We start from the raw sequence: 23,751 nt of genomic DNA on the forward strand, positions 1-23,751 counted from the left end.
GTCAGTACTGGAGTTAAAAAACCAGAGGCAAGATTTATCTCAAGATCAGGGAGAATGAAACATAGGAAAAAGAGAAAGACATAGAAACAGAGACTAAAAGACAGAGTCTCAGGCAGAGAAAATGAAGCAGAAAGGAGAAAGGAGGAAACAAAGAGAAAGAGACAAAGGAGAGAGATGGAGGCCATTAAAGAGACGGACGACAGGCACGGAAATTAATAGATAAGGAATCAGGATAGAATAGAAGATAGGAGTCAGGATAGAAGAGGATATAATTTAGTGGCTCAAAGAACAAACTCTAGAGTTAGACTTTCAAAAACATGCAGAAAGAGGCAGAAGGTACAAAATAGGTGTTTTTTAATTGAAAACTTTTATCAAAAGGATTAGAAATATGAAGGAGACACTGGGCTAGGCCCGGGCCTGCGGAGTCGGTAGGAGGGGCTGGGGGTGGCGGGAGCAGCGAAGGGCGTCCCCACTTCCTTCTGCGTCTGCGGATCAGTCGTCCACTCTGCCAGGGCCGGCATCCCTGTGCCCATGCGCGCAAGCAGGCAGGAGCGGGGGTGCCGCAGGGAGCCCGCGTGCACGGCGGGGAGGCACCGGGGGCTGCTGAGGCTCAGGCCCGAGGCCGAGGCCGGGCAGGCGTGCAGTGGTGCGGCTGGTGGGAGGGTGCAAATCCAGGGCGGCAGACACAGCGGAAGGAGCCGTCGGTGTTGACGCAACGCGCGTTGATGCAGAGCGGAACAGCCGCCTCAGCCTCGTCACACTCGTTGATGTCTGCGGAGGAGGGACAGGAGAGCTGCTGCTCAGCGCTGGGAACCTGGGAGTCTGACTCCCTGTCCCGAGGCTCCTGGGGAAGAGGGGTATGGATGCGGAGCCTCGTGGATGAGTTCGTGCCCTGCCAGTACCATCTGCTATCTGCACAAGACTGAGCAGGTGGCTTAACCTCTCTGTGCCTCAGCTTGGTGTGCTGTAAGCTGGGTACAGTAGTCCCTAAATCACTAGGTTTTTGTTAAGAAAATAATACTGATGGCCATACCAACCACAGTAAATGTTTACTCCAAACTAGACATGTGTTAAGCACATCCCCTGAATTAAATTTATTCTCCGAATAATCCTATGAAGTACGTTCTGCGATTTGCTTTCACCTACGTGCAGACTGAGGCCCAGGGTGGGGAAGCCCCTTGCCGGTGTTGCACAGCCAGCCTGCACTCTGCCGCGAAGGTTCTCAGACGAGCTCTCGAGGCCCTGAGTGCCCAGCCCCCAGCTGTGAGACCTTGAGGAACTCAATTCCCTTTTCCTGACCCTCGATTTACAGTGTCATTGTAAATCGATATTAACACTGTTCACAATTCTTTGAAATGGGTTCTATGACTATGGTCCCTTCAGATGAAAAAAATTAGCGAGGGACAGTCACCTGACCAGGTCACACAGCAATTCGCTGGGCCGAGTCTGAGACCTCTCTAATTCCCTCAGAGTCCTGCATTACTACTGTCTGAACTAGGCAAACATGATTCATATTCCCACTTTACAGACAGGAAGCTCTCCAAGAGGTCAAGCAAATTAACCCAAGGTTGCATCACACCTTAACCATCACAGCTGCAGGATTCCGCCCTTCTGCCCTGCTCCGAGCCCAGGCCAGGCGCTGGGGCCAAGCTCTGCTTCCCTCACGCCTGACTTTGCCTTTGTCAGGCTGCTCCTTCCCGCTGATGTCACTGAGCACCCACCTTTAGTCAGAGCCTCCACCCTCTCCCCGTACACACTGGCCCCTGCCATCCCCTCACCAACGCAGGACATGCGGGTCATGTCCAGGCGGTAGCCGTCAAAGCAGTCGCAGGTGAAGCCCTCGGGGACACGCACACAGCGGCCATGGGCACAGCCATCCAAGATTCCGCACTCCTCCGCCTCCAGCCCCTGGTAAGGCCCAGCCAGAGCGCCTGCGGAGAATGAGCAGACTCCCTGATTCAGGGTCTGTGCCTCCTCTCCCGTTTCCCAAAGGCCACTGAGCCCCTGGCTCTATATCCCTGCGTGCCCCCTTTTGAATGGTCCATCCCTCTCCAGGGGGCGCTGTGGGACTCTCCCTGGCTTTCCCGTCTGCGCCTGTTTCTTGGTGGGTCTCTAGGTAAGTCTCTATTCTCTGTGACTTCATCTGTACTTCCCCATCTCTCTGAGCCTGTCTCTACCCCTGGTTCTTTGTTTCTGCATCTCTCTCCTTCCCTCCTCCCTGTCTCCAAATCTGCACAGCTCGGTCCTCATCGCAGTCCCCATCAGCCTGCAGTGCTCACCATCTTCACGTGGCTCATCAGGCTCTGGGAAGGAGCCGCGGGTGTCACGGGACCGATAGCGCCAGCGGGTGCCCGGGCCGGGCGGAGCAGGAGCCTCAGATTCGCCATAGGGACCGCCATCATCATCAAAGTCAGGCACGTCGAAGGGCGGCACCCCGTAGGGGGCCTCGCGGCGGGCGAAGGGCCCAGGTGGCGGTGGGTAGGGGTCATAAGGTAGCACAGGTGGTGGATACAACTCGGGCCCATACGGAAGGCCCTGGTAAGGTGGACCTAAGTCTGGACCATACTCGTAGGGGAGTCCAAAGCCACCTGGCCGCGGGGGGCCATATGCAGGGGGGCGCAGCACATTGCACAGGGCCTCAAAGTCATCTGTGAAGAGGAGCCAAGCCTAACAGTCATCCCTTGCTTGCCTTGCACCTACCATTCATGTCCCCGCTGTGGGAAGAACCCAGAGGAGAGGGCGGGAGGGCCTTGGGCTCAGGCATGGAAGGGGCTTCAGAGGAGGGGCCTGGACTTGCAGGGTGAGGATCAGGGGTCCTGGGGCCAGGATTGAGGTTCCAAGGGCTGAGACTAGGATTTGAAGGTACTGGGGTGAGAAGGATTGCAGCTAAGAATTATGGTCCAATGTGCTGGAATTTGGGGGACCCATGGTAACTCAGACGAGAGGCCAACAGAAATGTGATGCTGGTGTTTTAGGGACCAGAACTGGGAATTCGCAGAAACTGCTACTCAGGGTCTGAGGGGCCAGGATGCATGGGAGGGGATCTGAGCCACAGGACCTGGAGGTCTGAGACCTGAGTGTGGGGTCTTTGGGCCTGGGCCTGGGCTGGGTTCCTGAAGGCTGACAACTGGGGGAACCAAGGGTTTTAAGAGCCCTGTGTGTTGGGGTCTTAGGCACCTGGATATGGATGTCCAAAGCAATGGCACCTGGAGGCCTGTCAGTTATGACCAGAGTCCGTGGGCCACGATGATAGAGTTGGAACAACTGGTCTAAAGTCCAGAATTTGGGGGCGGGGGGGTCTCATGGGATGTTTTGGGATTCTGGAGACCAGGAGTTGAGGGTCTAAGAGACCAGACCTCAGGGCCCTACGGGACTGGAACTGTGGGACCTGCTGATAAGACTGGGAGGTCTTGGGGATGTGACTTGGGAACTAAGGGACCAAGATTTAGGGATGGGCTTGGACATTTGGGAGTCTAACACTGGGTCTAAGACTAGGAGATCTAAGGGTCTGGATTTGGAACCTGAGGGGCAGGGCCTCTGAGTGTGACGCAGGCAGGTGGCAGTACCTGAGTCCTGGGCAGGGCAGAGGGCACAGTCCATGCCCCAGGCCTCCCCGTATAGGCAGCAGCACTCTGTGTAGGTGGCCTGACGGTCCAGCCGAGGGCGGCTGCACACAAGGTCAGCCCCCACTTCCTGCCAGCACACTCCCAGGTTGTCATCTGAGGGCAGAGACCACATGCGTCAGGGTGGGACTGACACTTAGATCCTCCCAAATGCTCAGCCTCCTCTCCTTCGGGAGCAGCCTAACAACCTCTGCCTATCAACAAACCCTTCTCAACAGCTGTGATCTGGCTCCCAGAAGCTAGAGTTCCAAGGTTCTGAATAGAGGACAGGACCTGATCTGATATGAGGCTGTCATATAGAAGGAAAGAGCAGAGGTGCTCCAACGGCTAGCAGGCAGGGTCTGAGGGAGCTCTCTCCAAGCCTGGCCTCCGGAGGGCTGTGTGGCCTTGGGGCAGTTGCTCTTCCTCTCCCAGAATTGTTTGAATGGAGTATTTGGGCATGTTGTAGTAACAGAGTTTGGGTCCATGGGCAAGAAAGAGAGAGAGAGAAAGCACAAAGAAATAGAAACAAACACATCCAAACAGTCAAAGAGTCAAAGAAAAACAGGTGCCCTAGCTGGGTAGCTCAGTGAGTTAGAGCATCATCTTGATATGCCAAGGTTGTGGGTTCAGTCCCTGGGCAGGACACATACAAGAGTCAAACAATGAATACATAAGTGAGTGGAATAACAAATCAATGTTTCTCTCTCTTTCTCTCAAAATCAATAAATTAAAAAGAAAAAGAGAAACTGGTAAGCAAAGATGCAGAAAGAGACAGAAAGCAACAGACCAAGAAACAGCAGTAGACCCAGAAGGTGTCAAAGTCAGAGAAAAGCCTAAAGACAGAAACCCAAAAAAAGGCAGAAAGAGTCAGAGATACACAGGGAAACAATAGGGAGCATACCTTTAGCACTTAGACCAAGCCCTGTTCTGACCTTAAAATTTTTTACAACCATCTTATAAGGTAGGGCTACTGCCAATTCAGCCAATGGGCACAAAGGAAGTGGGACCCAAGGGGCTGGCTGTGCGGTGTGGGCATGACTTGGGTGGGGAGTAATTGGCTGGGAGGAGCAAGGCGGGCTTGAGGCCCTGTTACCCAGGCTCTGGCTCTCGTTGGAGACGCAACGGCGCTGTGAGCCGTCCAGCACCAGCGGGGGCTCGCATGTGCAGTGATAAGAACCCACGGTGTTGACGCAGCGGCCGCCCTCACAAGCCGGCTCCTCGTCTGCGCACTCGTCATTGTCTAGGATGGATGGGGGCAGTGGTTAGGAAGCAGCCCTCAACACTTTGCGAGTTCCCCAGTGCATTGACAGTGATAGATAGAGTCTGGACCCGAGGAAGGACGTACTACTAGTGGTGGCCACATTCCAGAGAGGGGCTGGCGTGGTGGAGGATATTTTGGGGAATGATGGAGGTGGGGCTCATACCGACACACTCCAGTCGCCGGACATGGTAGTAGTAGCCATTGCTACAGTAACACGAGTAGCCTGGGGCTGTGTTCACGCACACGCCACTTTTGCACACCTGGTCTCGGAACAGCTGGCACTCGTCCACATCTGTGTGGGAAGGATGGTCAGAGGCGCGCCACCACCAAGAGAGATGGATGCGGGCCAGGGTGTGGGGCGGGCTGGATGGTGGAGGGGGTGTGGCTGTGTGGCTTGACCAGAGAAGAGGGAGACAGGGCGATGGCGACAGAGACTCCGAGATAGAGACAGGGAAAGATGGAGATAGAGAGATGGGTGGGAGGAGACTGAGAAAAGGTGTGAGAGGAAACATGGAAAACAGGCAGGGTGGACAGGAACTGGGCGGGGGCTGAAGGTGGGTGGGGCTTAAGGTCTGGCCTCACCTCTCCGGAGGCTTGGGTCTCCACTAGGTGCCAGGTAGCCCCGGCCATGGGGACAGAGTGACTGGTACTCAGCTGCACAGAGAGACAAGGCTAAGCCCAGAATCCAAAACCCCAGTCCCCACCCCAGACCTCAGTGTTTACTCTGGCCCCACGCCACCCTTCACCGCCAAGTCTTCAGCCCTCACATCTGTCTGTGCCCACCTCTCAGCCCCATGCCCGTTACCCAAACCCTCAGACCATGCCCACGCGGCAGCCCATGCCCACCTGTCTCAGTGCCCGGGCACTGCTGGATGCGGCAGCCGCTGCCCCAGCCCTCACCCACGGTGCAGCAGCACTCCTGCCATGTCACATTCCGAGCCAGGATGTTGTCACATGCATCTGGAGCTGCCGTGTCAAAGTAGCACTCCCGGCGCCCGCTGCCCACAGGTCCCTGCCTAGGTGGGCTTGGCCGGCGGGGTGGGGGTGGTGGGCGTGGCCTGGCGGGCAGACCAGGGCTGGCAGGTGCCTGGTCCTGCGAGCCTGGAAATGTGCCTGCGGAGGTAAGAGGCTTTAGTGAGTGTGGGCTGAACCTCCAGCCCCCACGTTATAAATGGGGAAACTGAGTCACAAAGGGCTCCCAGCCATTATTGGCAGAACCAGACTCCACTCTGTCATATTTTCCTACTTTCTTATGTCTTTCTCCTCTTTTTACCTCCTGTCATTTCTGCACTTCTTGCCTCCCCACCTCACACTCTCCCAGACATCTGGCCTGTTATCAAAGCTGCAGTTTGGGTAGGAGGAGAGGGGGTTTCCTTTACCTCCTGGATGTCTCCCTGGGTTCTCACATCTAATGTGTCCCAGACTGGCCTTGGAGCCTTCATACCCAAACACAGGCCTGCATCAGGTCGCCTCTCCCTCAGCCAGGCAGCCCCGCAGCTCGTCCGCTCAGCCTCTGGAGTGTTTCACTCACCTGCCCCCTCTTCCCCTCCCATGACTGCTGCCTTGATCCAGTCCTGTCCTCTCTGCCCGGTCCCTGTGCCAGCCTGCTGCCTAGTCTTCCAGCACCCAGGATCACCTCCTCCAACCCACCTTCATGGGGCAGCCAGAGCAGGTTTCACGGTCTGATTATACCTCCCCTCCTGCCTAAAACCCTTCCGTGGTGCCAGGGTAACCCCGGGCCCAACCTAACCTCCTGACCATGGTGAGTCAGTATCACGTGGCACCAGCCTTTTGCTCCTGGCTCCCTCCCCACTCCTTCCCCTGCTCTGTAAAGCCTGCCTCTCTGAACTTACTTCTGTTCTTCCAACATGCCAGGCCCTTTCTTGCCTTGCCTGACCTTTGCCTTTGCCCTTGCTCTCTGCTCCAAATGCCACCCTCACCCACTTCACCTGGCTCACTTCTACTCACCAGACTGCTCTCAGCTCAGACATCCCTCCTATAGGAAGCCCTCCCTAACTCCTCTCTTGGGCCGGGCAGGCACTTCCTCTGGAGTCCCACAACCCTTTCTTCAAGACAGGCCATTCCCTCTGGCCCAAGCTTCCTCATCCCAGCACTGATTTCTTTGGGTTGTAACTGTCTAGTGATATCTCTGTCGGTCCCCACCGTACTGTGAGCATCTTCAAAACAGAGTGATCTTCCCTGGTCACTACTGTGTCCCCAGTGCCCAGAATAGGGATGAAACACAGTGGATGTCCTTGTGAACATTGTTGAATGGAAAAATCTAGTAAAGTCAGGCAGGGCCAGGATCTAGTTCTCCTGTTGCTGAGTCGCACTACCCAGGTTAACCCATGAGTTCTGGAGTTTTTCGTTGTTTAAAACAATGGCATTTAAGTGATGGCGGCTGTCCACATCAGGCATGGTTAGACCACATCAATTTCCTGTGCGGCAAGCAGCCATCAGTTAAATAGACGCTGAAATCAGCCTCACCAGCAGAAGTCCGTGGGGGAACACAGCGTCCAGTCATGGGGTCAAACTCCTCAGGACTGGTGGGGCAGACGCAGAGGAAGGAGCCTTCCACATTCTCACACAGGGCAGCTCCACACACACCCTGTAGTGTTTCACATTCATTCACATCTATGAGCAGAAAACAACAGGGGAGAGGAAGTCAGTGGTGGTAAACTCTGAGCTTTCAAATATAATGGGTATTTTTAATGGCCCAGACCCCGTCATTGATTTCTCTTCTAGTGACAAACACTGAATTTCCCTTGGAAGCCTTCTACTCCTCCGTTTTCAGCCCCTGTGTTTTGAGCAGAGCTGTATCTACTCCTAGAGGTGGGAACAAGTCCTAGGCACAGCTAACCAGATTGCTGCATTTCTCTGGTTCAGAGGCAGGCAGTGTCTAAGCTGAGCCAGTCAAAGCCAGTCCTGGGATTTGGGCTGGAAATATTGAGAAAGAGCCCCTCTCTGCAGCTATGGTTTCCAAGCTGAGGATGTTAGCCATAGGTGTTCAGGCCATCTCTGTCATTGTGAAAAGAGAATCTGTCTGAAAATAATGTAATAGAGGAAAATAGAGCCGAGAGAGGGAGACAGGTAGTCTTGTTACAATTCCTAGATCCAAATGTGCCTGAAGTTCAAATATATCCCATGACTTCAAGATTTTAATTCCCTTTAAAGAATTATAGCCTGTTGTGTTGGCATCTGTCAAAACTTAAGTGAATGCATAATTAAGATTCATGCATTTCACTGTATATAAATTGAACAGCAAATGAAAATCTCTATAAACACCTATTGAACACCAATAAATGATACACACACTGAAGAATTCAGAAAGAAGTGTACTGATGAGTGTAATTTTAAATCTATCCAGCCCTGGCTGGTGTGGCTCAGTTGACTGAGTGCTGGCCTGTGAACCAAAGGGTCACTGGTTCAATTCCCAGTCAGGCCACATGGCTGGATTGCAGGCCAGGTCCCCAGTAGGGGGTGCGCAAGGGGCAACCACACATTGATGTTTCCTTCTTTCTCCCTCCCTTCCTCTCTCTAAAAATAAATAAATAAAATCATTTTTGAAAAATCTATCAAAAAAATTAGGTGGATTCATGGATAGATATATAAGGAAGCAAGTATTATAAAATGATAATAATGAAATAATTATAATAATCTAATTATTATCTAAATAATTAGATCTAATGATTAAAATAATTAAATAATAAATCTAATACTAGATAACAATAGGTCATGCTGCATGTTTAACTCAGAAAATGTTGAGGAAAAATAATGTTTATGTACATTTAAAATTAGTGCATTTTACATACTTTGATTTTTAAAAAGCATCCCCAAAACATAATCTGAATGAAGAGGTTTTCCTGACATGAAGATGATCTTATATCCCAAGGTCTCAATTCCACACCCCCAAAGTTCACATTGTTCAGATTTATGAAGAGGGGCTTGGCCTGACCAACCTTTACCCCATCCTTTGGCCCCACCCAACCCCTGGAGCCCCATACCCACGCAGTGACGCCCGTCCCGCGCCCCTTCGTAGCCCTGGTCACAGAGGCACTGGAAGGAGCCAGGCAGGTTCTGACATACAGCATGGGCCCCGCAGAAGGACCGGTTCCGGCATTCATCCACATCTGCAACCAGGAGACAATCAGGCCATTGCTGGACCTTCTGGCTCCTCTACAGCTCACCCAAAGCCCAATGGACACCCACCCTGGCATCCGCCCCCAGGCGTGGGCTGGTAGCCAGGGTCACAGGCTGGCGTGCAGCGGTAGGAGCCGGGAGTGTTTTCACAGCGCTGGGCTCCACAAATTGCTGGGCCATATTCTTGGCACTCGTCCACATCTGCAAGAGCAGGGACAGCATGAGGGGAGAAGAGGGGAGTCACAGGTCAAGATTCATAGGTTCCTCATGCCACTTTCAGTTCTCATGACTGAGAAGTCTGTGAATCTTGTATTCTAGGAGTCTGAGCTTCTAAAGATTGACAGTGATGATAACTCCTAGGGCCTCACTGCCATTTCTCGCACAGCCCAAACATGGCCTCACCTCAGGCCTTTGCACTTGCTGTTCCCTCTGTCAGGAACACTTTTCCCTCAACTGTCTCCATGGCTTCCTTCCTCGCTTCACTCAACTGTCTAGGTCAAGCCCGCCTAGCACCCTCTCCCCTACTGCTCTGTCATCCCTGTCCATTTATCCTGTTCTACTTTCCTTTTTAAACTTGACATTATTTTATAGCCACTTCCCTAGAATGGAAACTCCAAAACAGCAGGGACTTGTGTCTGTCTTGTTCTCTACTGTATTCCCAGGGCATATAACAGTATATAACATATAGCAGGTGCCCCAAATTGTTTGCTGAGTGAGTTTTAAATTAATTTACCTATTTGAGGGAGTGGGGGCGGTACTGGGTAGAGGGGGGCAAAAGGGGAAAAATTGGGACAACTGTAACAGCATAATCAATATACTTTTAAAAAGAAATCAAAATAAACGGAAAGACCAAAAATTTACCTATTTATTGTCTGTCCATCCCCTCTCCCCACATCAGCTCCATGAAGGCAGAAATTTTGACTTATTGCCTGTTGCACCCCCAATGTCTGGCACACAGCAGGTACTTAGTGCATTCTTGTGGAATTAGTGAATGAGAACCCCTGGACCTAGGTTTCCATGAGTCAGAGGTCTGGCAACCAGAGAGCCAAAGGCAGCCCACAGTCATTTCATCTGTTCCACAAAATGCTGACCCACACTCCATCCAAAACCATGTCTTAGATTAGTCCTAGCCTCCTGTCTCAGCCAGTACCCTGCCAGAGCCTGCTACGGGAATGGGGACCAGAGGCTGAGAGGTGAGGGGTGAGGTGGGGGTATGGAGGGGTGGGAAGTCATTGAAAATGAGAAGAGTAGGCAAAAGGTGGTCTGAAGGTGGAGCAGAAACTGGTAGGTGTAGACCGGTAGTTTCCAAGACCTGGAGAAGTCTGAGGAAAGGCAAAGGATTGAATCTGGAGGGACAAATAGCACTTTGAAGGGTCGAGTTTAAGTGGGCAGGGGTCAGTGCTTGGAGAAACCTGGGGAATTTCTCCTTGGGAAAGGATGGGGCCTGGGACAGCCAAAGTTGCCCTTCTTTGGAGAGACAGATGGAAGGAGAGTGAGTCCTGAAAGGTGGGAAGAGGGCGGGTCCAAAGAGAAGGAGCCTGAAGAGGGAGAAACAAGAAGTTTTCATTGGGCAGAGGGATGGGGGGCCGGGGAGGGGACGAGGTCAACTGCTCTTAGGTTAGGGATGGTTTGCTGGGGTAACTCAGCAGGCAGAGGGGGCATGGGCTGCTTCTGGTCGTGAGGCCTGGCCCACTTCCTGACAGCAGTGATTTTCCCCATCCTCCCACCTCGCCCTCACAATAAAGTACTAGATACACTAAAAATTTTTTTAAATTAAAATAATATTGAATGTCAACTGTAATTGACAAATAAAAATTTTTAAAGAAAAACAAATACAAAGGAAAAAATACACTGGTGGTTTATTCCCAGCACAGAGATGGGCACAGAGTGAAGTGCATTGGCTGGGGCCCTTTTCCTCCCCATAAGTCCCAGAGACATGCGGTCCCCAAGGGAACCAACCCCAGAAACCTAGGGGCAAGGGCAGTGGTCTCACCGTCACAGGTGCCTTCAGGGCCCGCCCTGTAACCCGGGTCGCAGTCTCGGACACAGCGGTAAGAGCCAGGGGAATTCTCACAACGCTGGGAGCCGCATAGGGCTGGGCCCCTCTCGCGACATTCGTCCACGTCTGAGGTGTGAGGCAGGGCGGTCAGATGCCGGAAGCGGGGGCGGTTGAGAGGCAAAGGAGAAAAGATGGGGGAATCAAGGAGGGGAGAAGACAGTCGCGAGGAGGAGGCGGGGACTCAGAGAAGAGGGCTCGAGAGAGAGAAAGAGGGCAGAGGGCGGGAGACAGGAGGCAAAGGGAAGAAAGGAAGGGTCAGGTAGCGGCGGGGCCTCTCACCGAGGCAGGAGGCGAGATCGGGGCTGGCGCGGTGTCCCGGAGGACAGACGCACTCGAAGGAGCCGTCAGTGTTGGTACAGATGCCGCTCTGGCAGAGGTCCTCCTCGCTGCATTCGTCCACGTCTGCAGGACAGTGTTCAAAACCGGACGCACCTCTTCCTCTGTTTAACCTCTCAGGCCACACCCCTCCACGCCCCTCTGGCTCCAAAGCCTTTAACACCTTCAGCAACCTGTCTTAGGCTCCTCCCTCCCTGCAAGCCCCACTCCTTGGACAAGTTTAGGCTCAGTCCTTTCTAATCACTGGGCAGCTATTCAAACTCCGCCCCTCACTGCTAGGCCACAGGGTCCACAAGCCCTGCCCCCCAAACGCAGTCCAAAATGCAGATTCCCCATTCCACCTTCTTCTACTCGTCCTGCCTTTTCCTGGTGTAAGATCACCCTTTCCAGGTCCAGGCCTCGCCTGGGTACAGACCGAGACAGGAGGCTCCACGAGGTCCCGGCCGGTAGCCGGGGGCACAAGTACAGGCAAAGGAGCCGTCAGTGTTGAGGCACTCGCCGTGGGGAAAGCAAAAGTCGCCCTCAAGGCACTCGTTCACGTCTAGGATACCCAAGAGATAGACCTGAGGGTCACTGGACCCGCCCCCGAAACCCAAACCCTGCCCCCGAAGAGGCAATCTTGCCCCCAAGTCCCATCCCAAATGGTGGGTTTCTAAGCTCCACCCACAGCTCTGCAGTCCAGCATCCACCTCCCTAACAGGCTCGTCCACGAACCCAGGGCATGGCGCAGGCTCTCTCCGGCCCTTGCCCCATCCTGCCCACCTGCACAGGGTCCGGGCCGGCCAGGCGGCACCCGGTAGCCAGGCGCGCAGCTGCAGTGGAACGAGCCTTCGGTGTTAGTGCAGTGGCCGTGGGGGCCGCAGGAGGCGCCTGAACTGCATTCATCCACATCTGTGGGAAGGAGGGCTTCAGAAAGGGTCCAGTCTACCCTTGGCTGGTGTGGCTCAGAGGAATGAGTACCAGCCTACAAACCTAAGGGTTGCGGGTTCGATTCCCAGTCAGGGCACCTGCTTGGGTTGTGGGCCAGGTCCCCAGCGCCGTGCACACAAGAGGAAACCACACATTGATGTTTCTCTCCCTCTTTCTCCCTCCCTTCCCCTCTGTCTAAATTCTTGAAGAAGAAGAAGAAAGAAGAAAGAAGAAGAGGTCCAGTCTAGAGACACACAAGACGGATCCCCTTGGGGTAAGGGGTCTGGAGGAGGCGGTGAGAAGTGTTTTGGGTTGAATATGTGGTGAAGGCTCCATGGAAGAAGTGGGTTGTGGAGACCAGGTTTCTCTGATTCTGGGGACCATAATTGGGGGCCCTATGGGTCTGGGTTTCTGGGAACTCCCTGTGCCAGTATCCTAGGGTCAGGTGAAGGGACTTCGGACTGGTCTGGGGGTCATAAATTAATTAGAGTAAGGGGTCCAGTATTATCAACCAGGATCATTGGATGGCTTTCTGAAGAGTCAGGGGTCAGAGTCAGTGACTGGGATCTGAGACCAATTAGGATCAGAAGTTGGGGTTATAGTCAGGGTCCAGAATTCTGCCTCTACTCAGGGGCTGGGACCAGGGATCGTGAACCAAATCAGGCCCCAAGGTAGGGACTCTGAGAAGAGACCGGGGCAGTGAAGGAGACAGGATCAAGGGTCACACAGAGTCAGGAGTTGTGGTCAGAGTTATGGTCAGGAGTTATGGTTAGGCCAAATGTCACAGTCAAGTTCAGGGGTCACAGATCACATATGGGCCAGAAACAGGCAGGGTCAGGAGGGTCACAGCTGCTATAGTGCTGTGATCAGGTTACTAGCAAGGATCATGGTTAGGGTCAAATATCAAGTTGAGGGTTCATGGGTCATAGAATAAGAAGTCCCATTCAGGGTCACGGATTGTGGTTCATGTCAGGAACTGCAGTCTGAGTCAGGGGTCCATAGTCTATGTTAAAAGTCACAGTCAGGCTCTGAAGGTTGTGGTTCAGGTAAGGGAATTGAGGTCAAGGTCAGGAAGTTATGGACCAGGTGTGGGTTATAGTCTAGGACAGGGGTCACCATCTCGGTCAGGAGTCATGATGCAGATCCAAGGTCGCAGCCAGAGCCTGAGCTCACCAATACATCGGCCACGGTGCAGGTGGTAGCCGGCAGGACAAGCCCTGCACTGGAAGGAGCCGGGTGAGTTCACACACTCCTGTCCAGGACATGCCAGGTGGTTCTCACACTCATCCACATCTGGGGGGCAGGGGAGAGTACAGCTTTGAAGGAGTGACCCAATAGCCCCCTCACCCATCCACAGCCCTCCCTCCCTCCCCGGCCTCACCCTCGCACTCAGAGCCAGCAGAGTTTGGTTGGAAGCCTGTTGGGCAGATGCACTGGAAGCTGCCTTCTGTGTTCTCACACCGGCCATAGGCACAGGGCGGGGGGCTACGGGCACATTCATCCACATCTGGGGCAGAGGGAACCAGTGGGGCTGTGGAAGGGGCTGGGGCCCTTCCCCATTGCCATTCACCACCCACCTCAGCACTTTGCCCAGGCTGTTCCCTCCTGCCTCATTTCCCCATTAATGGTCCTTCCACAGCTGTCCAGGGTGCCTGGACACCACCTCCTGAATGTGCCCTTCCTGCCTCAGAGCTGTCCCCTCCTCAAGGGTCCCACAAGCACAAGAGGATCATCCAAAAAGGCAGGTGATATGGAGGACACCTTCATATTTGGAGAAAGGGGAGAAGATTCTGGAGTGAGAGTCTCCCACCCTCTCTGTCCCTTCTACCCTCTGACCCGTCCTTCATCACTGAGCTCCATCACCCTGCCTCTCTGTCCCCACAATAAATGGGGGTGGAGTGCACTTGGACTCAGCATCCTCACCTTGGCAGGGGGCCCCCGGCCCTCGGGATCGGAAGCCAGCAGGGCAGGCACAGTGATAGGAGCCTGCAGTGTTGTCGCAGCGGCCTGGCCCACAGGGTGGTGGCTCCTGGGCACATTCATCCACATCCTCTTCACACGCTGAGCCCCGGAAGCCAGCCGGGCAAACACAGCGGAAAGAGCCGGGCAGGTTTTCACAGACCCCTCGGCCGCAGAGGCCTGGGCTCTGGATGCATTCGTCCACATCTGCAGGGGGCAGGGGACCCCTTTATGCCTCCCATTCTACACTCTCTGCCCAGCCTCCATCTGTTTGACTTCCCACCCTCTCCCACACGGTCGCCATCACGGCACTCCATCCTCCATCGCTTCCTCCCTGTCGCCATCATTTGGCCACCCTATCTCTCATCATTCTAGCTCTGCATCCTCCACCCCTGCATCTTTTCAATCCCTGTTACAAGCGGCCTGTCTGCCTTCTAGAACTCTGCCTTACTCATCCCCACCAGTGTGGGCCTCCTTCTCCTCTGTTCCCTATAACTGGCATATCCATCCTCTATGACTCAGTCGTTCTGTTTCCCATCACTTGGCCTCTCTATCCTCATGTCACTGCTGCTGCAGCCATCAGGCTGCACATCTTGTTCTCAGAACCTGGCCTCTGTCTCCATCAGCCAGCCTCATTGCTCAGTCTCTCCAGCCCTCATCACTAGCTCTGCCGTTTCGCCCACAACCCCTTCCCCTTGGCCCCTTCCAGTCCCTCACCCTGGCAGCCTGCTCCGTGGGGCGCAGCCTGGTACCCAGCAGGGCACACGCACAGGAAGCTGCCTGGCGTGTTTTCACAGCGCCCGCGGTCACAGGGCGGCGGCACGCGGTGGCACTCATCCACGTCTGCGGGCACAAACCGGGCGGCTGAAACTGGGGCAGACACTCCTCCCTCCGCCCCCTCCCCCCGAGGCCCCGCAGTCTCAAGGAGGCGGGGTGGGCAGGGGCGGAGCCAAACTAGGGCCGGAGCCGGGAGGGGCGGGAGACGAGGGCAGCGAGGAGGGGCTCGCAGTAGGTAGATTTAAGACCAAGGTGGGGCTTGAGTGGGGAAGGCAGGACAGGGTCTGGGGTCCCCACCAGAGCAGAGGCCGAGAGGTGAACCGTGACGGGGGCAATGTGGAAAGGACAGTGCCTGGGCAGGGCAAGGAAAGGAAGGAAAGCTTGGGGGACCGAGCAAAGGGGTGGCAGGAGAGAGGGAAGGGACGATCTTCGGACGGGGCACTGGTGTGGCAGGGTGGGAATCAGGGGCGGTACTCAGTAGATAGGTTCCGGCAGCTGTAGGACAGGGGCGGGGGCCAGGGGACCGGCGGGAGCCAGTCTGGCACGGGGAAGGGGCGGGGCCAAGAGAGGGCGTGCTCAGAACTGTCGGAGGAAAAGGTTGAGTAGCAGTAGAGGAGAGGTCCCCCGAGACCGGAAGGGGCAACTGGGCGGGGAAGAGGCAGTGGAGAGGCCGAAGGGAGAGCGTGAGCTGGCCCGGGGGCGGGGCAGGCCAGGGGCCGGGGCTCCAATGGTAGAGCCAAAGGGGTCTGAGGAAGGGGGAGAGGGCGGGAGCCACTCTGCGGGGATAGTAGGAGCGAGATCGTGCAGAGGTGAAATCTGGAGCCAGGCAGGGCAGGTTTCTCACCCAGACACTCCGTAGCCCGCGGGCCTGCTCGAAATCCCGGGCCGCACACGCAACGAAAGCTGCCTGGCGCGTTTTCGCAGCGTCCGGCAGCACAGGGCGGCGGCACGCGGCGACATTCGTCCACGTCTGAGGGCGCGGAGGGGACTTGTCAGGAGGTGAACCGGCCCAGCCCGCCCTGACTCTGCCGACCCACTCGGTCTAGCTCACCAATGCAATGAGTGCCCTGCGGGTTGAGCCGGAAACCGGAATCACACGCGCAGGTGTAGCCACTGGGCCGTGGGATGCAGCGTCCGGGGCCGCAGACCTGGGGATTGCGCTGACACATGCCCACGGAGGAACCTGGGGGGTCCAGTCAGCCAGAGTTCTCCCATCTCTGAATCCTCTGTGCCATTCATTCCAGTTCAATCCCCTCAGGTCCTCTGCCTAAAACACCTTCATGGACCTCCCTCCCAAAGTCGTCCCCCACCTGTGATCACCCTCTTTTTATCGTGGGATGTTCTCCTCAAATCCTCTCCCTAAATTTCCCCATAATACCACCTAAAAATCTCCAGTTGAAAATATTTTGCTCTCTAATTCTCCGCCTCAGATACATTCTTAGTGCTGTCATGAAAATAAGTATTTGTATAACATTAACTGAGCATTTACTATGGGCCAGACACTTTAGAGACAGCTCACTGAATCCTCACGGTGATTACTGTTTTACAGATGAGCAGATTGAGGCTCAATGACTTGCCCAATTAACAGACAACTTGAACCCAGCCCGTCTGACTCCAGCTCTTGAAGTAACCACCACACAACCCTCCATACCTTTACCTCTTCCCATCCTCCTTAACTCCTCTGGCTGTGGCGTCCCTGCTTGAAACCTTCCCCTAAGACCCCTCCCCATAATGCCCCCATCAATGCCCTGGATTCCCTGTACCAAACCTGATTCAGGGACCTCAGGACCAATCCAGGATGGGATGCTGGGTAGGGGAAGCTCAGGGCCTGGCCGGGGCTCAGGCCGAGGTTCTGGGCGATGGGTGGGCAGAAATCCTGGTAAAGAAAGGCTATCATTGAGTGGAGACCTGGATGTGGGTGTCCCCACTCCTCTCTCTTCCTTTTCCTATGAGAGACAACATCCCTCCTCCAAAAGCCAGCTCACCTGTGGGTGACCGAGGAGTGGAGGGTGGGGCACGCGGTTGACTGAGGGACACTCGGGGTGGCTCCTGGCTCAAGGGCCTGGTGTTGTAGCGGAGGTCAGAGGCCGAGTAGTGGTAGCCAGGGCCAGCAGGGCAGATCTCCCGAAAACCCTCTGGGAACAGGAAAGGGAGGGAGAGAGGCAGAGAGAGGGCATGAAACCGGGGGGGTGGGGGGTGGGGGGGGAGACGCACTAGGATTTTGCCCTGGCTAGGGGTGGGGGTTGGCCTGGAAGCTTGTCAGGAGTTTGGATTAGATGTCGGGGTGGGGTGGTACCCTTGCCAAAGAATGGAATGTCTCGGAGGCCATATGTGGGACCAAGGATGGTTTCCCATATTTGGGATGGTGGTAGGGTCTGGTTTTGAGGTCTACAGAGACTAGGCTGAATGCCAGGAAACAGGCCCATTGTGGGATCTGGTTTTAGGCAGAAGCTAGATTTCCAGAGAAGTGCCTCATGGAGGGGCATGTCTGGGGCAGGACCCTAAGTGGAGCCTATGCTGAAGGCAGTGTCTCAGGAGCTGGGGATTTGGCTAAAGCAAGGAGACACGGTAGGGTAAGCAGCAAATCTCTCGAGCTAGGAGCGGCCAAAGCTGGCGGTGATGCTCAGAAGACAAAGCCTAACTTTAAGGTAGTGTGTCTCAGGGGTAGGTGTGGCCAAGGATGGGTGTGGCCTGAGTGTAGTTCAGTCTGAGGGGACTCGGTCTCAGAGGATGAGGAGGTGGCCAAGACTAAGGCTCAACCAGGTTTGAGGGCTGTGAGCCTCAGTGCTGTGAGCCTCAGTGTTGGGGGGCGGGGCCTTGGGCGGGGCCTAGAGTGGGCACAGTGCACGTCAGTTCTAGGTGTAAGCCCAAGCAAAAGGCCCTCACCTGAGCCAAAGGGTGGGCAAAGCTGGCAGCCCCGACCCCAGGCTTTGCCCACACGGCTACAGCAGCAGATCTGTTTGGTGATGTTGCGCAGAATAGGCAGTGAGCAGCCGCCATCACGGAGCACACGGAAACAGGGCCCCTTGGCCTCCGAGATCACGTGTTGGGCTGGGGGAGAAGGAAATCTTTCAGTCAGGGGCTAGGGAGCTGAGAAGTAAGGCACCCAGGGAGGATTTGGTGGGTTGAGGGACATTCAGGAGAAGTCTGAGAGGGGTCTGGAGATCAGAAAAAGGTTTGGGACCTGAGGAGAGTCTGAGGGGGTGAATGAGACAATCTGAGGAGGATCTCAGGGTCTGAAGAAGGTCTGGTGGGGGAAGGTGAAGATATTTGGGGGGCGGTGCTGAGAGAGCTGAAGAAAGCCTGCGGATCTGAAGGGATTGGGTCCAAAAGGTTTGAGGCCTTCTTAGAAATGGCTGAAGAATGTTCAGGAAGTCTCAGAGGGATCTGATAAGAGAACTGGGGGTCTTGGAGGACCTTGGGGTGTCTAAGGGAATTAAAGGTCCTGGGATGTTCTGGGATGAGGTCTGGAGGCAGATCGGGACATGGGACTCAGCCTCAGCCCCCTCTTGGTGACTCACAGATGCAGCTGCTGCGGGATGAGTCCAGCAGGAAGCCATCAGGGCACACGCATGTGTACCCACCATGCGTATTTGCACACTCCCCGTGCTGACAGCGCCCTCCAGTTGCGCATTCATCCACATCTGTGAGGAGGGATAGAGGGTGAGGCTCCCTGCCGGCCTTGTCCCCAGAACTAGGTCTCTCCAACCTCTATCCCACTCACCTTCGCAAGACCCATTAACCCTTTCAAAGCCCGTTGGACACGGACCACCTGGGGCCCCCACTTGGTTGGAGTTCCCTGTAGAGAGAGGAGAGGGGTGGGCCGGAGCAAGGGGATCGAGAATGGAGTGGGCAGGGACGAAAGTGGGGTGGAAGGGACTAGAAGATATTGGATGTCGTTTGAGTGTAAGGTCAGCCTTAATTAAAATTGAGGTTCTGACAGAAGGCAACGAGGGAGGTTCCAGAAATGTATCACAAGGCCATGCATGGCACAAAAACAGGATGAGAACAGAACAGTCAAATTCAGAAAGTGGGGTGAGCAGCCCCAAAACGATATGGACAGGCCTACAGACTGGAAGTGATCGCCACAACCAGAGAAGCATGGTTAATCTGTGAACTGGGTTTATCTTGGTGCAGAGTGTGGGGCGCGGGGCAGGGGAGTGTCTCATGCCTCCCCAGCTCCAAGCACCTCCGGAATGTCCTGGGGCTTACCCAGGATCTCCGAACACGACTGACAGTCATAGACGCCCCAGGCCACACCGGCCCCTCTGCAGCACACATCCTGCGTCCTGAGCCCGGGCAGTGGGGAAGAGCACTGTGGAAAAGTGTTGGGTGAGCAAGTCCCTGCGCATACACGGGGCCCCTCCCCACCGGCCTCCTCTCACTTCGCCTCTGCGCTGCTCCCGAAAGCAGTAACCGAAGCCCGAGGCGTCTGAGTAGCTGTCCTCACGGGGAGCGTTCTGTGCCAGCACCGTGTAGGGTGCCGCGGCCTCCGCCCGCGCCGCCGCCTCTGCCCGAGCCATTGCCTCGGCATCCGCCACCTCCCAAGGACCGGACACACGCTCCACCTGATGCACCACCACGGACGCCTCCTGCGGGTGCTCCACATGGACGCTCACCATAGAGGCCACTCCTGGAGGGAGGCACCGCGGGGCAAAGTGGTATCTACCCGGGTTCTTACAGAATCGGGCTAGGAATGGGGGGAAGGGCACACTGGAGAAGGGTCCTCGGGAGAAAGCAGGAAAGAAGGGGGTCAAAGGAATGACGAGGTGGCAGACACAGGATTAGGAGAGGACCCCGGCGCACTCTCACCGTGCTCGTCGTCCCGGTGGTTGGCTAGCGGCATGGTGTACACCGAGCGGGTGAGGCCTGGCATGGCTGGGGCCGGGGGCCGGGCACCGGAGGAGCGCAACTGGCAGAATTTGCCAGCGAAGTCCGGGGGACAGAGGCAGCGGTCAGGCTTCGTACACACACCGCCGTTGTGGCAGATCAAGGGACACAGGACTAGGGGGAGAGCAAGGACGCTCAGAGTCAACAACCTTCCTGGCAGGCATCCCTGGGGCCAGCGCATCCAAACTAGCTCTGTCCCTAACATTATAAGAAAACCCTCAAAGTTATCACTCAGTGCTTCGTCGCTACACCTTAAGCTGTCTTGTGCCACGGCCACCAATCTTTGGCTACCTGCATTGGGCTGGGTCCGGTTTCCCAGACTTCTGTGGTATAGCTTAGCCCACTCGGTCGGCTTGCCACGCCCTCCAGCTCTTCATTCACTTACATGTTACCCCACCCTCCCTCCGGAGACCCACTTTCTGATTGAGTTCCCAGAGTGCCAGCCCCGCCCACACGTTATCCCCGCCCATTTGGCTCGGCCCCACCCACTCTAGCTTTCCATAAGCATGTATTTATTTATTTTTAATTAAACCTGTTATAGTGACATTGCTTAATGAAAGTATATACTTCAAGTGTACATTTCTATGATATTTATCTGTACATTACATTGTGTGCCCACCATCCAAAGTCAAATCATCTTCTGTCACCACATATTTGGCGCCCTTTCCAGAAGTATTTAGCCCCGCCCATCTCGCCGTCTGACCCCGAGTTTCGGTGTTCCAGCCCCGAAATCCCATCTGGTCCCTAGCATTGACTAAAACCACATTTTAGCCACTCCCTTGCACCACGCCCCCCTTGCAGCCCCGCCCACATCACCTTCCACCCGCGGAATTCTAAACTCCGCCTATCAAGTCCTCCAACTCGCTGCCTTTATCTCCGCCCATCTCCTTTCCACTCGCTAATTTGCCCGGGCTCATTTGTTCACACCCCTCCCACCCTGCCAGCCGGCTATCTAGGCGTTCTAGCTCCGCCCACCGCCCTAGGTCTCCGCCCGCATCCCTTTGGCTTAGGCTCCAGAGCTCTAGCCCGGCCTTCCCGCCTCCAGGATCCTCGGGGCGGGGCCACCAGCGGGAACGCGCCTCCTCTCTCTGCGCGCCCTCGCTGGGCCCCAGGCCACCTCTGGGAGGGGCACTGCCAGCTGTGCGGCGGGGTAAACAAAGAGAGGGGCGCGGCAGGGGTAGGGCGGTGGCTGCACATTCCGGATCCTTAGGGAGCCCCGGCCCGCTGAGCCAAAGAAGGCCGGACATACGCTTCGGGGGCACCCCCTCCCTTTCTCCCCAGGGGTGACCGAGAACAGCTGGAGACAGCTGTACGGAGGGGAGGAAGGGGGCAGGCGCCGGGGCCATCCGGGAAGGCGTGTGTGGTATTCTGAGCCATCACTGGAGAGAGAAACGCATAGAGAGACAGAGCCCCTCATTTTAGAAGGGTAAAAAGACTGGACTCCTAGGAGGAAATCAGCTAGAGGGCAGTACTCCGGGGTTCAAAGGCGGCCAAGTTTTCCGGAACTGAACGGGAGAGAGCCTAGCTTAGAGGAACTAAGGCATCCATTCAACAGGAGTTCCAGCACTCTAGTTCCTTTTAGGGGGTGGCCAGTGTGAGGGTGCTGAGAACAGGGTTAGAAGGAGAAGTGGACTTCTGGGAGTCTCCAGCACAGGAGAACCTCAGTAGTCTGGGAAAACTCGAAGATACTGTGGAATTTCCCCCGCCTCTCCCCGCTAAAGGATTAGATGCCCAAATCTTCTGTTTAATGGCTGCCTGGGGAGAACACAGTGTCTGGAGTCCTCCTGCGAGAATCAGTTGATCAAGACCAACTCTGGAGTTCCGCGAAGACAGATGAACGAGAAGTTCCTGGGGAGGGGGTCAGCTGAAAGAGCAGGACTCGGAAAGACTGGAATTAGGAATCTCTAATGGGATTCAGTTGGAAATATAAGAAAGTGGCAGTTTTTGTGGGAAGAGAATTCAGCTAGGAAGTGGAGTTATCAGTGTATATAGTGTTTGTAACCTAAGGCTTCTCCAGAAAGTGGAGAGCAGTAGCTCAGAAAAATACTACACAACTCTGGTGAGGAGCACAGTCGGGGGCATTACATCAGAAGAACGGGAGGGAGGGAGCTCCCCTGGAGTCTACTGTTGGGGGGTGATCAAGGTCTGAGGGCAGGGGCTCTGGGCTCTCCTAGCGAGGGGAGCCAGGCCAGGACTCCAGGGTGCTTCAACACGGGTCCTTAAGTGAGTGACAGGCCTACGGGAGGCTTAACTAGGAATCAAGATTCCAAAATAGGAAAGATCTCTGCTGGGGGTTGTGGTAATCAAGCTAGGTCTGGGGGCACTTCCCAGCCTCCGAGAGCATTTCTCCACCTTCTCTTGGCCTGAATGCAGGCCCCCACCCAGCTCCCTGAGGGCTCCCAGGCCTGGGCAAGCTGCTAGATGTGCATGGCCAACTCCCCTCGCCCCTGGAGAAGTGAGGAGCTGAGGACATCGGGGTCCTGCCAAGGTCAGGTCCCCTTCACATGCCCCTCCTTGTGCCTCCAGGGGCTTGGCACCCGCCTGGGCACGGCGCCTGGCACGGGCGCATTGGGGCTGGGCTGGGAGTGAAGGAAGGAGGGAGGAAGGGGAGGAGAGAAGGAGTGGCAGCGGGCGGAGGCTCAGGCGGGAGATGAGCTCACGCCGCCAGGGCTGGGTTGGCTGGGGGCCAGGCTGGGCGAATTCTCGGCGCCAGGGGCCCCCACTCCCCACTCCAGAGGGCCTCCTGGGTTGGGGGCAGGTAGGCCTAGACCCCAAGAGCCCCCCTATCCCCGCATCCTGGGGCAAACAGGTGGCCCATTTTCCCAACCTCACCTGAAGTCCTGGGCGCTACCTATCTCTAGGAGTGCCTGGTGCGAACCCTCCTCCTGCCCCCTCTGCCCCCAGGGGATCACCCCATCCCCTAGGCCTCCTATATGGATTTCTCTCCCACGTGTGACCCTCACAACTCAGGGCTCTGCAGACACTCTCCTTCTATGGACGCTTTCCCTCTCAGCTCTCCTCATCCACTTTCTTCATCCCAGTCCCCCTCCACACAGGCACCCCTCTCCTGGACTTCCCTGACCCCTCTCACCCACAGACGCAGAAACTACTCCCCCGCCCCCAGGGCCCTGAAACTCTCCCTTGGCCTCCAGGGACCCATTACAGTCTCAGAATTCAGGCCCCCTTTTCCCAAGCTCCCAGGGCCCTCAATTCTGGTATCCCGAACTTTGACTCAAAGGCTCGAAAGTCGGCCTCAGTCCCCTCACGTGGGACGCCACAGGTCCCTGAGAAATCCCATTGCTTGAAAAATCAGGACCCTAAGGACCCAACCCCAAATGCCAGGGATTTGAAGCTCCCTTCCTTAAGTAACCAGGAGTCCCCCAGCACAGGGAATCTGGGCTCCCTCTCCCTGGAGGACTTTCTCCCCCATCCCTGAGGGTTTCTCCTTCCCCTGAGAACCCCTCCCTCGGGACCACCACCCCGCACTCACAGGCGCGGAAGCCGGGTCCCCCCGGGGCCGCCCCGCCGGGCGCGCCGCTGTCCACGCTGGTGGTGTTGCGGGGCGCGCAGATCGGGGTACAGCGAGGGCCGGTGGGCCCATCGACGCAGCGCAGGCTGCACACCGCTGGGGTAAAGCGCACGCGGAGGCGCTCTCGCAGCTGGCTCTGTCCGGGCTGCGGCCGGAGCAGCTCCAGGAGCACCAATAGCGACACCCAGAGCAGCCGCGCGCCGCCCGCCATGGCTGCAGCGCCGCGCTCCGCCGCGCCGCCGCCCCAGCCCGCCCGAGGGGCCCGGCCGCACCCGCCCGCCCGCGG

General features: G+C 56.0%; 1 protein-coding gene across 1 annotated transcript; it reads right to left on the reverse strand.

Annotated features, from left to right (window-relative positions):
- Positions 1 to 356: 356 nt before the first annotated feature.
- Positions 357 to 23,704, reverse strand: LTBP4 (latent transforming growth factor beta binding protein 4). The gene is made up of 30 exons (XM_054580756.1): positions 23,427 to 23,704; positions 19,859 to 20,050; positions 19,432 to 19,679; positions 19,259 to 19,361; positions 18,771 to 18,845; positions 18,568 to 18,690; positions 17,933 to 18,097; positions 17,032 to 17,181; positions 16,815 to 16,922; positions 16,098 to 16,229; positions 15,891 to 16,016; positions 14,987 to 15,112; positions 14,234 to 14,476; positions 13,692 to 13,817; positions 13,484 to 13,603; positions 12,164 to 12,292; positions 11,817 to 11,942; positions 11,345 to 11,467; positions 11,000 to 11,131; positions 9,076 to 9,207; positions 8,871 to 8,996; positions 7,354 to 7,500; positions 5,713 to 5,979; positions 5,449 to 5,520; positions 5,030 to 5,158; positions 4,699 to 4,845; positions 3,567 to 3,719; positions 2,280 to 2,648; positions 1,779 to 1,931; positions 357 to 771 (listed from the first exon to the last, which is right to left on the reverse strand). The coding sequence occupies exons 1-30, from the start codon at positions 23,674 to 23,676 to the stop codon at positions 611 to 613; spliced, it is 4,653 nt and encodes a 1,550-aa protein (XP_054436731.1). The 5' UTR covers positions 23,677 to 23,704; the 3' UTR covers positions 357 to 610.
- Between the last annotated feature and the right edge of the window lie 47 nt (positions 23,705 to 23,751).

The sequence above is a fragment of the Pteronotus mesoamericanus genome, unplaced genomic scaffold (genome assembly GCF_021234165.1).
Source record: "Pteronotus mesoamericanus isolate MK-2021 breed Mesoamerican mustached bat unplaced genomic scaffold, CSHL_Meso_final contig_639, whole genome shotgun sequence".
Classification (NCBI taxonomy): domain Eukaryota; kingdom Metazoa; phylum Chordata; class Mammalia; order Chiroptera; family Mormoopidae; genus Pteronotus; species Pteronotus mesoamericanus.